The 18,250-nt window shown below is 39.2% G+C and overlaps 1 protein-coding gene across 1 annotated transcript in view; it reads right to left on the bottom strand.

Moving 5' to 3' along the window:
* Positions 1 to 18,250, bottom strand: part of dnah6 (dynein, axonemal, heavy chain 6) — a 241,124-nt gene that overhangs the window by 27,153 nt on the left and 195,721 nt on the right. Inside the window, exons 67-70 of the mRNA XM_059644490.1 lie at positions 13,696 to 13,842; positions 12,925 to 13,063; positions 8,844 to 8,963; positions 6,057 to 6,178 (exon numbers count right to left, since the gene is read on the bottom strand). Coding sequence (XP_059500473.1) covers positions 6,057 to 6,178; positions 8,844 to 8,963; positions 12,925 to 13,063; positions 13,696 to 13,842 — 528 coding nt within the window. The remainder of the gene's footprint in view (positions 1 to 6,056; positions 6,179 to 8,843; positions 8,964 to 12,924; positions 13,064 to 13,695; positions 13,843 to 18,250) is intronic.

Consider the following 18,250-nt stretch of genomic DNA (forward strand, 5'->3'; position numbering starts at 1 on the left):
GTTCAATATGAAACTAATAATTACCATGTTAATCACAGGAAGTTCAAAATGTAATTCATTGGAGGTTTATTGTATCATCAATAACATTTGAAGGCAGTCAGCATGAACTACTCAAAATTATAAGATGAGAAACTTCATGACCAAAGGAGGTTATTTAACTTTTTAACTCCACAATCTATCCCAATGTAACCTTTGTTGCCCTATTCTTCTTAATTAAGTTACTTTACAATTGATTAATTCCTTCTTGAATTATATAATTGGGTCAGTTTCAATCCCTCACTATAATAATGCATTTTCATAAGTCATTGGCTGAAATGACTTTTCTAACACTCCTCTCTTAGAGTCATAGACTCCTACAGCAAGGAGGTAGGCCCTTTGGCCCAAAGTGATCCATGCCGAACAAAATGTCCATCCACACTCAGTCCATTTCCCTGAACTTGGCCCATATCCTTCTAAACCTTTCCAATCCATGTATATGTCCAGATGCTTTAACTGTTGCTAATGTATCCACCTCAACCACTTCCGCTGGAAGCTTATTCCATGTGTACCACCCTTTGTGCAAAAATGTTGCTCATCAGGTTTCCATGTATTCGTTCTCCTCTTTTAGCTTAAACTGATTCCCCAACCCTGGGAGAAAGACTTGAGTGCATTCATCCTATCCATTGCCTCTCATGATCTGATACACTTCTAAAGGATTCCCCTCAGTCACCTACGCTCTAAAGAAAAAAGTCCTAGCTTGTCCAACTTCTCCCTATAACTCAGTACCTTGAGTCCTGGCAAAATCCTTGTATATCTTCTGTACTCTTTCCAGTTTAATAACATTCTTCCTTTAGCAAGGTGAACAAAACTGAACACAATACTCCAAGTGCAGCCTCACCAATGTTATGTACAACTGCAACATAACTTCCCAACTTCTGTATTCAGTGCCCTGACTGTTGAAAGCCAGTGTGCCAAAAGCTTTCTTCACTGCCCTGTCAACCTATGGCTCCACTTTCAGAAAATCATGCAAATTAACTCCAAGGTCCGTCTCTTCCACTACACTGCTTAAGGCCCTACTATGAAACTCCTGCTTGGATTTGACTTTCCAAATTTGCAACACCTCACACTTATCTATATTAAACTCGATTTGCCATTTCTCGGCCCACTTCCCCAGCTGATGAAGATCCTGCTCCAATTTCTGATAACCTTCCTCACTGTCCATAATACTGCCAATTTGCATACCATCCGCAAACTTACTAATCATATCTTGTACATTCTCATCCAAATTATTGAGATAGATAACAAAGAACAATGGGCCCAGCATAGATCCCTGAGACATACCACTAGTCACAGGCCTCCAGTCAGACAAGTATCCTTCCAACTCAGATTGTGGGTGAGGTTGTTGACTTGCTCTGGGAATTCCTGTGTCTCTCTTGGGCTACTGTGGTTACCTTTTCCCAGCTAAACTGATGGCCTTCATTGTCTGAGTGTACCAAAATTAAGGAGGCACAACAAACTCTCCTTAATATCAGTATACTCAGACAATGAAGGCCATCAGTTGAACTGGGACAAGGTAACCATAGCAGCCCGAGCCAAACATTGACATGCACGGGAATTCTTAGAGGCATGGTTCTCCACCCGTAATGCAATCAACAAACACATAAAATTGGACCTCATGTACAAACCCACACAGATCAAAACTGGAAATGACACTACCCACTACGAAGGTCCAGACAAAATAAATTCCAAGTGGAATAGAATAGCATTGCCTCATTGGATGCTCCACTGACGATGTCACCTAGCATGGTGACAAAACATCTGAACAAGAACAAGCTAGTTCGGTGAGCAAATCAACAACCTCAAACTACCTTCCACTATTACCCTCTGCTTCCTACCATCAAGCCAAGTGTGTATCTAATTTACCAGCTTTCCCCGGATTCCACGTGCTGTAATCTTCCAGAGCAGCCTACCATGAGCCTTATCAAAGGCCTTACTGAAATTCATATAGACTACATCTACTACTCTGCCCTCATCAACCTTCCCGGGCACTTCATCACAGAACTCTAACTAATATGTGAGGCATAATCTCTCGCACACAAAGCCATGCTGACTATTCCTAATCAAGCACCGTCTTTTCAAATGCACGTATATCTTATCCCTCAGAATCTTCTCAAGTAACTTACCTACCAGAGATGTTAAGCTCACTGGTCTATAATTCCCAAGTTTTTCTTTGCAGCCTTCCCTGAATAGGGGCACAACATTCGCTACTCTCTAGTCTTCAGAGACTTTACCCATGGCTAACGGTGATGCAAATATGTCAGCCAGGGACCCCGCAATTTCTTCCCTAGCCTCTTGCCGGATTCTTGGTTATATCTGGTCAGGACCACTAATACTTCCAACACCTCCTGTACTATGTTCTTCTACGGTTCTGTACTTCTTGTAATTTTAATAAAACTGCTAGATTTATACATCCAAGTTACTATTTTGTTGACTACTTAAGATCATTCTCTACTATGTGGTTTTGCAAATTCTTTCAAAACATCAAATTGCTATAACCTTTTCTACATTTATAAAAAGCTTTAACCAAGTCTTGCATAATAGAAGGTTCTCCATTGCTCAAACGATATTAAAGTTATGCTGGATATTGTTGGCTCTAAAGTCCTTTCTTGAGAAGACAAATGTATGGCAAATGAAATATAATGAGGCAGCAAAAAAAAAGGAAGGTAGATTATTATCTAAATGGGGATAGATTGGGAAGGGGTGGGGGGGGGGGGTAGTGCAACAAGACCAGTGTCTCCTTGTACATCAGTCACTGAAAGTCAGCATGCAGGTGCAGAAGGCAGTGAAGAGACCAAATGCTATATTGGTCTTCACAGCCAGAAGATCTCACAGCAGGAACAATTGACCAGGGCCTTGGTGAAATCACAACTGAGTATTAAGTGCAGCTTTAATATCCTTATTGAAAATGTCAATAAATTTAAGTCAAATGTAAATATGTTTCACAAAGCAGTACAGAACTGTATCATAGATAATGGGAACTGCAGATGCTGGAGATTCCAAGATAATAAAATGTGAGGCTGGATGAACACAGCAGGCCAAGCAGCATCTCAGGAGCACAAATCTCTGATGAAGGGTCTAGGCCCGAAACGTCAGCTTTTGTGCTCCTGAGATGCTGCTTGGCCTGCTGTGTTCATCCAGCCTCACATTTTATTATCACAGAACTGTATCATAACTGATAATCATAAATTTACTGATACTATTTAAATCATTTAAAATAAAAGTATCACTTTTGGAAGAGTTGTGGAAAAATCTAATTGAAGAAGTGTAGATGTGCTATACACTGGCACATGATAATGCGTTGCTTGGATAAAGATTCACCCGCATCTTAACATTTTAAGTTGTGACTGTTATGAACTGCTATTCCTCTCTAAATACTGTGAGTTAATGTATTAGTTCCTTTACATCCATCACCCAGTTCCTGACAATGCACAGCAAGTACTGGTAAATCAAACTGCCTCTATGGTTTTATCAATGAATCACTGAGTTGGGGGAGATCCATAGAAAAATTTACGGCACCACAGGAGGCCATCCTGTCCATTATAATTGCAAAAAACTTATCCAATCTAATCTCACTTTTCTGTATTTGGTCTAAAATTCTGCAGGTTACAGCACATGAGTGTATATCCAAGTGTTTTTGTTTTAATGGGTAAAGAGCATCTACATCTGCCACTATTTGAGGCAGAGAACTATCACCCTCTATATGAAAAATAACTCTGCAACTTCCCAATATAATTTCTTAAAACTTAATTATTGATCTTGATTACTATCTTCTCTGCTAATAGAAATAAGGACTCTTGTCCACTCTGTAAATATGACAGTTGTATGCATCTCAGTTGCATCTTGCATTGCTCTGTTACAAGAAAAGGCCAGCTGCTACATTTTTTGTCTCAGCTAAAATTCTCCATTCCTGTCAACAGCCCATAAACCTCCTTTGTGTTGTGTAAGACAGTTAGTACCTGAAAGGGTTAACTGACTTCATGAGATAGGCTCTGCACACTAGGACATGCAAGACTGCTCAGGGGAGCTGCTAACTAGAGATTGCGTTGTTAGAAACCTGTGCTGTGTGAACAATATGAACTTGCACTTAAATTGAGCTTTATGTTTCATGCAAGACCATCATGTTTCTCAGATGCAACATAACTAGTTATTAAGCATTATATAAGAAACCTATTTTCTGTAGATCAAGATTGTGTCTTTCTTCTACTTATGATGTTGCGTGGGCATCCTTCCCTGCTTGGCTCAAGTCAGTCAGACTACTGCTAGCAGAGCGAAATAGTGGCAGTGAATCTAGTCAAGATACCTCAAATTGTACAGGTGGATGATCATGACAATACGAAGTGATGGTCATCGGGAGATGTAGCTCAGCCAAACCAACCTAAGATGGTAATTGTGGCAGGATGTGAAGATACAAGACCCTGTACCCTTTCTAGCATGATGTCATGCAAGGCACTGGAAAGTAGATGAAGTTAGCAGAATTTCATTGTTTGCTATTTTCTACTGAAGTGGCCAACAATGTCTGCATTGCATGTAACTGAGATGAGAAAATTCCTATATAAGGCATTTTGTGGGTGTGCAAATTCCGTAATAGTTTTCCTCAATTCCAAACTACGCTTCCTATACAGAGACATTTTTGTACCTTATATTGAGCATAATTTTCATCCTTTGACACAAGTTGTAGAGAAAAGAAAAGTACCTAAGAAGAGATAGCGGGAACTGCAGATGCTGGAGAATCCAAGATAATAAAGTGTGAAGCTGGATGAACACAGCAGGCCAAGCAGCATCTCAGGAGCACAAAAGCTGACGTTTTGGGCCTAGACCCTTCAGAGAGGGGGATGGGGTGTGGGTTCTGGAATAAATAGGCAGAGAGGGAGAGGCAGACCGAAGATGGAGAGAAAAGAAGATAGCTGGAGAGGAGAGTATAGGTGGGGAGGTAGGGAGGGGATAGGTCAGTCCAGGGAAGATGGACAGGTCAAGGAGGTGGGATGAGGTTAGTAGGTAGGAAATAGAGGTGTGGCTTGAGGTGGGAGGAAGGGATGGGTGAGAGAAAGAACAGGTTAGGGAGGTGGAGACAGGCTGGGCTGGTTTTGGGATGCAGTGGGTGGAGGGGACGAACTGGGCTGGTTTTGGGATGCGGTGGGGGAAGGGGAGATTTTGAAGCTGGTGAAGTCCACATTGATACCATTGGGATGCAGGGTTCCCAAGCGGAATATGAGTTGCTGTTCCTGCAACCTTCAGGTGGCATCATTGTGGCACTGCAGGAGGCCCATGATGGACATGTCATCTAAAGAATGGGAGGGGGAGTGGAAATGGTTCGCGACTGGGAGGTGCAGTTGTTTAATGCGAACCGAGCGGATGTGTTCTGCAAAGCGGTCCCCAAGCCTCCGCTTGGTTTCCCCAATGCAGAGGATGCCACACCGGGTACAATGGATACAGTATACCACATTGGCAGATGTGCAGGTGAACCTCTGTTTAATCTAAGAAGAAATTGGATTTTTTCTCTGAGATATCATTTAAACTGAACTAATTGACAAAACTGCACTTTATGAAATTATCATTCTAACTGTTCATTAATCATACTCTGTTGATTATTCACGGGTTCACATAACAATCTAAGAGTTTAGTGATCAGTGTTCAGAATTATAATTTACTTAAAGGCTTGATTTTAGAGATCATATCTAATAGTCGTCATTCAAATATTTGAGGAGTTCTCTGGTATTTTTCATTTTGACTGAAGCAAGTGTTCACTGAATGAAGTTGCACTAAGGTGTGCAAAAATTAAAGAATGAATAAGAAAATTGTTGAAGGATTTCATCAATCAGGTCAGCAAAAAAGAAGACTACTCTTCTATCACCATTCAGATGACAGCATATAATAGTTGCTGGAATAATTGCCTTATGACTTGGCAGATTTATGCTGCTTTGAAGAATACAGTTCTATTATGATTTTACATAAAATGAGTATTTTATTATAAACAATTAATAAGATCATCTCATTAGCACAACACACTGAATACGAACCTGGAAAGCCAAATTAGCATTTTCATGCATCCCAAATATTTCCGGGTCATCAATCAGGGGAAGGCTTTCAATATATTCTCTGTATGCCAGCAAGCTATCTGCCTCCGGGCTATAGTAAGTTCCTGAAAATACAGAACATTAAACAATTGCATTATCATAGAACTAGTCAATCTCATTGTGGAGTGGAAGCTAACAGTTTAAGGTGGAACATTTAGTACTTCCTCAATAATCAAACAATATTCTTAATTTATAAATGTAATGAAATAGGACGTTTTGCACATTGAAGAAATACTCTAACACAAAATACTGAAGATATTGTCTCTTGTAAAGACAGAAAATGCTGGAAATACTTTGTAGGGCAGGCAGCGTCTCTGGAAAAGTTCATTTCAAATCTGTGTCTTACTCAGCATTCTGGGTTAAAATTTGGAAGCGAGTAGTCATTATGATGGCAAGTATTAAATCCCAGCAGGAACGAGTACTCTGTGATAAACATAGTTCCATGTGCATATAAATATTGAAATGGCAGCATTCTGTTGGACAGAGTGACTGTTACTGAAGAAATGTGCTCCTTTGACCTGTCCGTCCTCCCCGGACTGAACTATTCCCTCCCTACCTCCCCACCTACACTCATCTCTACTGGCTCCATCTCCGGCTCTTTAACTTGCCTGTCTCCTCTCCACCTATCTTCTCATCTATCCATCTTCGATCCGCCTCCCCCTCTCTCCCTATTTATTTCAGAACCTTCTCCCCCTCCCCCATTTCTGATGAAGGGTCTAGGCCCAAAACGTTAGCTTTTCTGCCCCTAAGATGGCTGCTTGGTCTGCTGTGTTCATCCAGCTCCAGACTTTGTTATCTTAGATTCTCCAGCATCTGCAGTTCCCATTATGTCTGTACAGAGGAAGGTTTGGTATTCTAAACATCAGGAACAATCATGCTTAGATTTGAAAGTAGCTAAAACCTTGTGAGGCAAAGCTAATTTGAATTGCTATATAACCAATTTTCTGAATGGAAGGCTTTGGTGGATCTTTGACTTTGGATGATTAGGATATACTCTTAGTGCTGCCTTTAAATTGGCTATGACTGTACATTGTGTTGCAATTCACATCATACCAGCAGAAAAAAGTTGGTGGCGACACTGCTGCTGTCCAGGAGGTCACCCTGCAGGCAAATAATACTTTTGAGGTGTTGATTGGTTCAGAATAAGGTTTCCAACCCAAACCTGGGTATGAGGTCATGCCTCTGACAGCAGTTGGCCAATAAAAAAAAAAATCAGCAATTCTCTGGTCCCAGGGAACAGTGGCTACTGATGGGAAGCATCAAGTCCCCAGCAGTGATTTTGTTGATATGCTGGAATGGGAGGATGTGTTGAAGGCGGGCTGGGTGTTGGTGGTTTAGCAGTGTCAGGATCAGATCCCACTGAGGGTAATGAGTTGGGTAAACAGGTCAGAGGAAAAGAAAGTGTGTATAGGACAGACCTTGGGTTGAGGAGTCTTCAATGAGCTTGATGGACTTTAATAGCAGGACTCTGGAGCCCCTTCTCTTTACTGTCAATAATCCAAGGAGTGCTTATTGTCAAATAAATCCCTTTCCCAACTTCATTTCAGCAAAATTATTGTATTTCTATTTTTAGTTTCACTTCAACCAGTTTTTGTCTTGCAAGAGGTTTACAAAATACAAAAATCTTGATGGCTGCTTGCGAGAAAATCGCCTAACACAATATTGAGCTGGGTGTCTTCTCACTCTCCATTTATGCCTGAGATTGGACTTCCTTGCATGTCTTTCAAAGAAAATTAAATGTTTTCTCTCTAAGGTCTGTCAGTCACAGTAGGATAAAACTCGATTACCGTGCTCTTATTTTTGAGTTGAAGATCTATTTCTCAGCCGGGCCAGACAACCACAAAGAATACTGAAAAAAGAAGTTAGTGATTTCTTGACTGGGTTTTGGGGAGGAGGCAACTTTTCTTTGGAAGCTTCTGGACTGGGGCCTTTCTTGTTTTACTCTAGGTATTCGCCAGTCATTGACCAGTTGAAAGCTCTGAGAAACGAATCCCAGTCAGTAAGAAGTAAACAATGGTCTCCAGAGGTCTGCCAAAGCTATTTGCAGTGTCCAGTGAATTCGGAATTCCACCAAGTCCTGAGTGCATGTAATCAAACCTATCATCCAAGAATTACAAGAAGGCTTGGTATTCATTGTTGAAACAGTTATTGAACTAACAAATTATTATTTTATTTCCTTCTTTAATTGATTCCATAACTTTGCCTGTCTGAAAGTGGAAGTTTATGTTCAAAGAGAATTGAACATAGATCATTGATATTAATTAGATTATCTTGTTGCTTACCCATGCTCTACTGAATTCACACGCTTAATAATAATTTTTTTTTGTCAAAGTTATAAACTTGGTGTCCAAGATCTATTATTTGAAAAATCTGCTGAGTAACATTTGAGCAGTTTTGAAGGTTATTGAATTTTTTTTCACTGTATTGGGAATCCAATGAGAGGAACATTGAGTTGCTGATGTTGGTAATGTTCATATCCCAAGAAGTAATTTTTAAAATTCCCACGATGCTAATAATCTGAAGAAAAAAATTCAAATTGAGAGCCCAATGTTGTAAATTATGCTTACATTATCATAATAGTATGTTGGGCCTATGATTAAGATACCAATGACATACTAGTTAATGTTGAAAAAAGCTAAATAATTAGATGCTTAAAAATATTAACAAGAATCTTTGAAAATTGCTTAAGGCAAAGAAGCTGAATCATTAGGACTTAGAAACTTTACTTGCCTGATCCTGAATACTTGTATCTGTCTTCCAGAATGGTAGGTGAGAAAAATCGTTTTAAGATAGTGCGGAGGCATCGTTGGTCCCATGCATCTGTGACTCGACCTCCATAAGTGATCTCTCCTATTCAGTGTAATTAATGTAATTGTTATAATGGCCATGCAAATAAACAATAAATGGTCCAATGTAACTGTCCTCTATGGTCATCCATTGCTATACATTCTAGATTAGTTAGAATTCTTTGAAAATGTAACAAGCAGATCATAAAAGGGAATCAGTAGATGTGTTGCAGTTGGATTGCCAAAAGGCTCGTAATAATACACCATATTAAGGTTACTATGCAAGATAAGTGCTCTTGTGTTAGGGGTACTATATTAGCATGGATTTGGATTTGCTAACTAACAACAAGCAGAGTTGGAATAAATTGATTTCTTTCAAGATACCAAAGAGGAAACAGTAGAGTGCCACAGGGATCAATGCTGAGGCCTCAATTATTTAGAATCTATATGAATAGATTAAAGGACCAAATGCATTGTCATCAAAATTGATGAATATATAAGGATCAGGAGGAAAGCCAGTCAGAAGGAAGGCACAGTCAGAAAAGGGATGTACATCATCCAATCAAAGAATGTTTATTGCACAGATGTAGGCCATTAGGCCCATCACATTTGTGAGAACCCTCTCCTGGAGCAGTTCACCCAATCCCACTTGCCTGCCTTTGTAGCCTTACATATTTCTCTTTTTGAATTCCTCAATTGAATCTGCTTCCTCCATTCTACCAGGCAAAGGATTCCAATTGCTAAGCAGTTGTTGAACATAAATATTTTCCCTGGATCACTGTTGCTTCTAATGCTAATTATCAAATATCAGATTCCTGGTTCTCAACCCTACCACCAAGTGGAATGTTTTCTGATTAATAGTTTTGAGCACCAGACAATGTTGAATAGATTGAGTTGTCAAAAATTTAGCGGATAAAGTATAATGTCAAAAAATATGGTGGTTGTCCACCTCATGAGAAGAATAACGAAAAGAGAATATTGTTTAAATGGAAAGAATGCAGGTACCTAATGTGCATGAATCACGAAAATCAGCATGCATATGTAGCAAGTAATTAGGGAGTTAATGAAGTGTATTCCTTAACTGCAGTAAAAATGTAGTATTAAATTAAGGAAGTCTTAGTACAACTGGACAAGATGTTAGTGAGACTGTATCTCGAGTGTGATCAATTGTGACCGAAAGAATATACCTTGCATTTTGAAAAAGCTCAGAAAAAGCGTAAGAGCTTTATTCCTAGGATGAAGGGGTTGACTTTCAGTGGGTTGTCCCTGTAGCCATTGGAGTTTAGCAGAAAACAATTGATCTTATTTGAAACATATAATGTTTTGAATGTGTTGAGGCCATGATCATTTTTCTTTTATTTTTCCCAGTTTTGATATTGAACTGACTGTTGAAATCGAGTATTGAACTTTAAACTTTGAACATCAACTTGCTTTAAAAGATACAAAAGATGGATGTCTGCTGTTGAGAACTGGCCTGGAAAAATAATGTAGGCTAATCACTGCTCTAAGAACACTGTGGATGATGATTTGGAGATGTTGTTATACTTAGGGACTGGCAGTTGGATGTTGAATCAGTCAGTCAAGGGAAGATTGGTAAAAACTGAAAGAACTATGGGTGTTGTAAATCAGGAACAAAAACAGAAGTTGCTGGAAAAGCTCAGCAGGTCTAGCAACAGTTGAGAAGAAAAAATATCAGTCGTAAGGAAGGGTCACTGGACCCGAAACATTAACTCTGATGTTTTCTTCATAGATGCTGCTAAAAGGAAGATTGGTGTTGGCCAGCCAACATTTGAATAGGAGGCCGTTTTGCTTTAGAACTGCTAGATTGAGAAGGTTTTTTTTCTGTAAACTTTGCTCTCTCTAGCTATTCTCCAGTATTGACTTGGTGAATGTTCTGAGAAAAGAATCCCAGGTCATAAGAAATTATAAACATTCATAATAATATTAATTTGTTAATAGTTAATTTGAGGGCTTTGAATATTTTAATTTTGCTATGTTATAAATTCAGTAGTAGTGAAGCTGATTTGGTTGACTTGCTATCCCTGTGCCATAACAGAAGGGACTTGATAGCATAGAATGTTGCCCCGATAGAAGAATCTTAAAGTAGCGAGTAAAGTTTCAAAATAAGGTGTATCTCATTCCAGATAAAGATGGGGAGGAATTTCCTCTCATATACAGTCATTAATCTTTGAAATTTCTTACCGCCTCAAATAGCAGTGGCTGTGTCAATGAATATATTCATAGTGGAGTAAGGCAGATTTGACTTGCATGGGAGCTGACAGTTATAGTGGGTGTGCATAAAAAAAGTGAAGTTGAGACCACAATCAGAGCAAGCAAGTGCTTAATAAATGGCAGAATTAGCTTGAGGGGCTGAAGAGTCTACTCTACTCCAATTTCTAAGATTCTTATGCTCTAATGCAGATAAACATCCCTCATTATTAGAATGATTTAAAGTCACACCAAACAACATGTGATTTAAAACAAAACCTGGTTAAAATGCCCCAAAAAACCTGATAGCCAGCGTGCATCATTTTATACTATGTTTAGTGAACCTCATCATCTTTGTCAAACATCACATGGAAGCAGCATTTGCAACAAAGGATGAATATCAACAGGAGAAATTAAAAATGATTGCTGAATTAGACTAGAGATAATGGGAACTGCAGATGCTGGAGAATTCCAAGATAATAAAATGTGAGGCTGGATGAACACAGCAGGCCAAGCAGCATCTCAGGAGCACAAAAGCTGACGTTTCGGGCCTAGACCCTTCTTTTAAACTAGGTTCCCTACAGTGTGGAAACATGCCCTTTGGCCCAACAAGTCCACACCGCCCCTTGAAGCATACCACCCAGACCCATTCCCCTATAACCCACACACCCCTGAACACTATGGGCAATTTAGCATCGCCGGCCGATCCACCTAGCCTGCACATCTTTGGATTGTGGGAGGAAACCGGAGCACCCGGAGGAAACCCATGCAGACACGGGGAGAATGTGCAAACTCCACACAGACAGTCGCTTGAGGCTGGTATCGAACCTGGGTCCCTGGCGCTGTGACGCTGCAGTGCTAACCACAGAGCCACCGTGCTGGTTAAATTGAATTGAAAGTGACCAGTTACAAATTCGCTCAAGGCACCACTGTTGTGGATCGGATCTCAAACAGTGAAAGATAGAATATAGGAAAGAGATTTACTGTTCAGCAGTAAGGAGGTAAGGCCATTGAACAAGCAGCTGAGAACGGTTGAGCCCAGGACATTATACTGAGGAAATCATACAGCACCAGGGCTGACAAAAATGGCTTTCAATAGCCACCACTAATTCTATTTTTGTCGGATGGGACTCCAATCAATCAATTCCCATTGATTTCAAATTTGCTGGTTTCCTAGACCTCACACTCAGTAAAAAAATGCTTTGATGTCAAGGGTGGTCAAGTTCACATATCTTCTGGAATTCAGCACATTCATCCCTGTTTCCAACAAGGCTGTAATGAGGTCTGGAGCCCAGACATCCTGGAAGACCCTAAACTCAGCATTTATAGCATGTTATGGCTAAGTCAATGACACTTGACAGCACTTCTCACAACAACTGCCATCAATTTTTTTGGTGTAAACTAATTGGGAAGCAGTAACTGGCTGAATTGAACTTGTCCTGTTTTTGTGGACAGGACGTATTTGAGAAATTTGCCACTTGTTTCTTAGATGTCAGAGTTGTTACTGGAATTCTGGTAATCTGTAATAGAAACAGAAAATGACAGAAGACACTCAGTAGGCTAAGGAGATAGAAACAGGATTGATATTTCAGGTTGATGATCCACCATCAGAACTTTCTGAAGTGTTACCTCCATGAAACAATTATTGCTTCTATCTCCATGTATGCTATCTGATGTGCTTCCTATTTTCTAGCATCTTCATGTTATATTTCTTATGCGAAATGTTGCTGATAACTCTGTATATGGTCAAGTACATTTTGTTTTTACACACTGCAATTTCAGAATAAAATATGCCCAAGTGAAGAACAAGGGCTTACCAGTAATGTACACCAGAGCATCCCATGGAATATTTCCTCCTTGACAATACAGATTCAAATTGAGAAGAGCACATTCTCGATCGCTATCACTAAACTCATAGCAGATATTCCAGCCCAATGGACCAAACTTCTTCCTTTCCTGAAGCAAAACATCACAATATCATGCCATGCTCAAGATAGGCAATTTAACAGAGTTTCAAAACATTTTATACCCAACTATTAAACCAGGTCACATCAATAAACAAACATCTAAGAGTCATGGTCATAGAGTCATACAGCATGGAAACAGCCCCTTCGATCCAACAAGTCCACACTGACCATGTTGCCTAAGTAAACTAGTCCACTTGCCTGTGTTTGGTCCTTATTTCTCAATATACTTAAGCAAATGTCTTTTAAATGTTGTAACTGTACCTGCATCCACGACTTGCTCTGGCAGTTCATTTTATACTGTGACCACTCTCTGTGTAAAAGCGTTATCGCTCATGTTCTTTTTAAATCTTTCTCTTCTCACCTTAAAAATATGCCTCCTAATTTTGAACTCCCCTAGCACAGGAAAAAGATCTTTGCTATTCACCTGATGTCTGCTCTTCTTGATTTTATGAACTTCCGTAATGTCACCCTTTAACCTCCGATGCTCCATTGAAAAAGACTTTACTATTAAATCATTTCAATGCAAAAATATCTTGGTTTCGAAACATGCTGAATTTCATTTTGAAATAAATTGAAACAAGATAATTCACAATAACAGCTTGTTAATTTAACAAATCTTGCCTGAATCACAGCATGGAAGAAACAAATGCCAAAGATTAGCTTTCTCCATTTCCTGCCCAAGGCATGCTCCTCAAAGAAGGAGGCGGTAATCTCCATGAAAGCTCGTCGAATGTTTGCACGAAGTCCCTTTGGAGGTTCATTTGTGACCTGAAGGAGAACATTAGCAGCTAGTTTTTTTTTGTTTCACTCTACATAAATGACTAATACTCACTCCAAATACACTTTAAATTCCGTCAAAGCTGTTTACATGCACGATCTATAATACTTTAAAAGTTATGAGTTGTATCCTTTACTGGCATTGTCAGTTTAGCTTACACTGTTAATGGTTCTCTCTTCTCAGGTACTGTTGGTAAGACCAAAACATAGAGCAGTAGAAGTAGGCCATTCAGCCCATCTTGTCTGCTCTGCTTTTAAATTAGATCATGGATGATCTGACAATCCTCAGCTCCACTTCCTTGCCTTTTCTCCATAACCCTTGATTCCTTAGTTGGTTAAAAAACTGTCACCTCAGCCTTGAATATACTTAATAAAGCAGCCTCCACAGCCCTCTGAATTCCAAGGATTCATAGAAGATAGGAGCAGGAGGAGTCCATTTTGCTGTTCTAGCCTGCTCCAGTACTCTTCACGATCATGGCTGATCATCAAACTCAATAGCCTAATCCTGCTTTCTCCCCATAACCTTTGATTCCATTCAACCCAAGTGCTGTATCTAGTCAATATTTTGGCATCAACTACTTCCTATGACAATGAATTCCACAGGCTCACCACTCTTTGGGTGAAGAAATGTCTCCTCAGATCTACCCCAAATCCTCATACTGTGTCCCCTGGTTCTGGACACACTCACCAATGGGAACATCCTCCCTGCACCTACCCTGTCCAGTCCTGTTAGAAATAAGTCTCTATGAGATCTTCCCCTCATTTGTCTGAGCTAGCAAAAACAATGCCAAACTAGTCAATCTCTCCTCATTTGTCAGACCTACTATCCCTAGAATCAGCCTGATGAATTTTTGCTGCATTCCCTCAGAGAAGAAATTTCTCCACATCTGTCTTCAAGGAATGATTCCTCATCCTAAGGTTATGTCCTCTGATTTCAAGACCCTGTCAAAGGAAAAGCCTGCTCAGCATCCAAACTAACAAACCTATTAATAATTCTTCTGTTCTCATATAGTTGTCTCTCATCCTCCTAAACTACAAAGAGTACAGGCCCAACCCACTCCACCTCTCCCCCAAAGAAAATCTTTACATTCCTGGGATCAGTACAGTGAACCTTCTCTGGACTGCATCCAATGTCTATATATTTCCTTAAATAAGATAACTAAAACTATTCACAGTAAATACTTTCCTCATTTATGCTCCATTTCCTTTAAAATAAAGTCCAAAATTCTCTTCTGCCTTCCCTGTTTATTTCTGAATTTGGATGCTAACTTTTTATTATTTATCCATGAGTACCCTCTAATACTGCTATGCTGCAGCTTTCCATAGTCTTTCTCCTTGAAGCAATACTCAGCTCCTCTATTCTTCCTCCCAAAGTGCATAACTTCACACTTTCCAAACTTATATTTCATCTGCCAAGTTTTTTTCCCACTCATTTAAGCTGTGTATCAATCTCTACAGTGTTATCCTCACTACTTCCCTTACTACCTATTTTTTGTGCCATGTGGAAAATTGCCAATGGTGCATTCACTTTCCTTACACGTCATTAATGCACATTGTAAATAACTGAGGTCACAGCACGATCCCTGCAGCATAACACTAGTAACAGGTTGCCATCCTGTAAATGCATCCTTATTCCAACTTAGTTTAAGAAAAGAAGACAATCTTTTATTCATGCTGATAGCCTTGGTGTTGGAGGTAGTCTCCTATCTTATTAAATTGACTTTTGTGTGGTGTCTTATTGAACACCTTGTAGAAATCTAAATGTATTACAATCACTATTTTCCCTTTATCAGTCTTGCTTGTTACCTCCTCAACAAAGAATTCTAATAAATTTGCCAGGCTTGAATTTCCCCTACAAGAAGCCATGCTGATTCTATTTGATTGCACAATGTTTTCTAAATGGTCTGCTGATATATTCCTTATAACAGATTCTAATGTATTTCCAATGACAGACATTAGGCTGACTGGCCTGTGGTTACTTTTTATTTTCTTCCCCCTGCCTTTTTGAATAAGGGTTTAACATTGGCAGTTTTTCAATCCTCTGGGACTCCTGGAATCTGAGGATCCTTGGAAGTTTATTACCAATGCATTCACTAACTCTTTAGCTGCTTCCTTTAATTATGCATGATGCAACCCAGGAGGCTCAAGGGATTACCAACCTTTAGCCCTATTAGATTCTCTTATGCATTTTCTCTAGTGAACGACTATTGTGTTTATCTCCTCTCCCTTTGATTACTTAATATGTTAGGAATGCCATAAGCATTTTCTACTATGAAGACTGATTGAAAGTATTTATTTAATTTATCTACTATTTTCTGGTTTCCCATTCTCTAAGAGGCTACATTCACTTTCACTTCTCTCTTCCTTTTCATATATTTAAAGAAGATCTTATGCTCTTTTTTATATTGATTTGTAGTTTACCCTCAAAGTTTATTTTCTCTATTTTTGTTTCCCAATGCTCTGCTTTAGAACCAATCTTATTATATGTCCTTTATGTTTCAATTTGATACTATCTTTATCTTCACTCGTTAGTTTATCTCCTTCATGGAAGCTTCTTTCTCACCTGGATATGTCTTGGCTGTGAGTCATTAACAATTTTCATAAAAATTGTTGTCATTCATTGTAAACTCCTTTACCATTCCACTCCAGCCAACTCAGCCCTCATCCTTTGTAATTATCATTAATTAAGTTTTGCACATTTGTTTCTAACATGAGTTCCTCCCTCTCAAAGAGGATGCTAAATGTCACCATGTTATGGTAACTGTTTCCTAGGTAACCTTTTATTTTGAGATTCTTGGTTGCATCAACACCATATCGTACTTGGGAACTATTTGAAATACATTTAATGAATTCTCCCTCATAACTTTTCAAAAGGACAAGCAAAAAGGAAAGGGTGGTGGCGAAACTTTTGAAGTTCACCTTTGCCAAATTATTTTTTTCCATTCTGTTGATTGAAGTCACCCACTACTTGCCTTTTTTCTAAGCATGCCCTCACTATTTCCTGATTTATTTCCATTCTATAGTATAGTTAGTTAGGGGCAGCAATGTATTCTACCTCCTTGTCATTTCTTACATCAAGCCATGTGGTTTCTACATTATCTGATCCTAGAACATTTCTTGCTATCGTAGTTATTTCATCTCAAACTTCAAAAGTTTCGCCACCACCCTTTCCATTTTGCTTGTCCTTTTGAAAAGTTATATGCCCCTGAATATTTAATTTCCAGTTTTTATCTCCTTGTCATCACGTCTCTGTAACGGTTATAAGATCACATCCATTATCTTCCATTTATGCTATTAATTCTTTCTTTTATTTCATGGAGAACACTACATACAGTAAAAAGGGATTTATTTCGCCTTCTTATTACCATTTTTCTTCACTGGTGATCCAATTTGCCACTGATTTTTATCTTTGCACAATCTGTCCCTTCCTGCCTGTCTCTGTGCTCCTGAGATGCTGCTTGGCCTGCTGTGTTCATCCAGCCTCACATTTTGTTGTCTGTGTATTATTACCTAGTTAACTGCCCTGGAATACTGCTTTGTATAGCAGTGTCTCCCGTCTTCAGACTGCCAATTCTATTTCATTCATCCCCTTCAATTCAGCCATTATCTTGTTCTTCTCAAAGAAGCCAACCTTACACTCCTCCATTCTTCCAAACTGCCACCTCATCTGCAACCCCCCTTAACTTCCTAAAGTAAATGAGCAAATTGTTGTTTCCATGCCAATTCTCCATAAGTACACGTTTGAGTCCCTCCTCAGTCAGGTTCCCACCCCATCACAGTACTAGCTCAGCCCACTTGAAATGGCATCATGTATCATCTTTCTCAAGCTACTTGCAGATCCTCCTCCAACACCACTCTAAATTCATGCTGCTCAGTGGGATTACAGTGAATCAATTTGATTCTCATCGGTCCAGTCATAGCCAGAGAACATCCTTCAATGTTTTCTGTTGCCACTCACTGTTATCTCTGATATTTCCAAAGAATCTATCCTTCTGTTTCTCAACTACATGACAGCTTTCAGAATCATCAATTCACAGGTATACTAAAGACTCAATACTATCATTTTCCCTCCAATGTCTCTAAACTAGCATTGTACTTGTCTAAAGTTCATCACTGGATGTGCAGAAATCTCCTCCAAGACCAAAGCGTTAATCTCTCTGATTCTCTACCCCTCATTCCCCCTTTAAGACATTCCTTTAAGAATACTTTCGGTAAATCAAGCTTTTGGTCATTCGTCCAAATATTTCCTTATGTGGCTCAGTGTCAAATGCTATTTGAAAATGATTCTGTGAAGTGACTTGAGAATATTTTACTTGACTGAAAGCACAACATAAAAACAATTTGCTATTTTGTTGTTAATTCTATATGACTCATACACTTTCATAATTCAGTTGTGGTG

Source organism: Stegostoma tigrinum, chromosome 3 (genome assembly GCF_030684315.1).
Source record: "Stegostoma tigrinum isolate sSteTig4 chromosome 3, sSteTig4.hap1, whole genome shotgun sequence".
NCBI classification, from domain to species: Eukaryota; Metazoa; Chordata; class Chondrichthyes; order Orectolobiformes; family Stegostomatidae; genus Stegostoma; species Stegostoma tigrinum.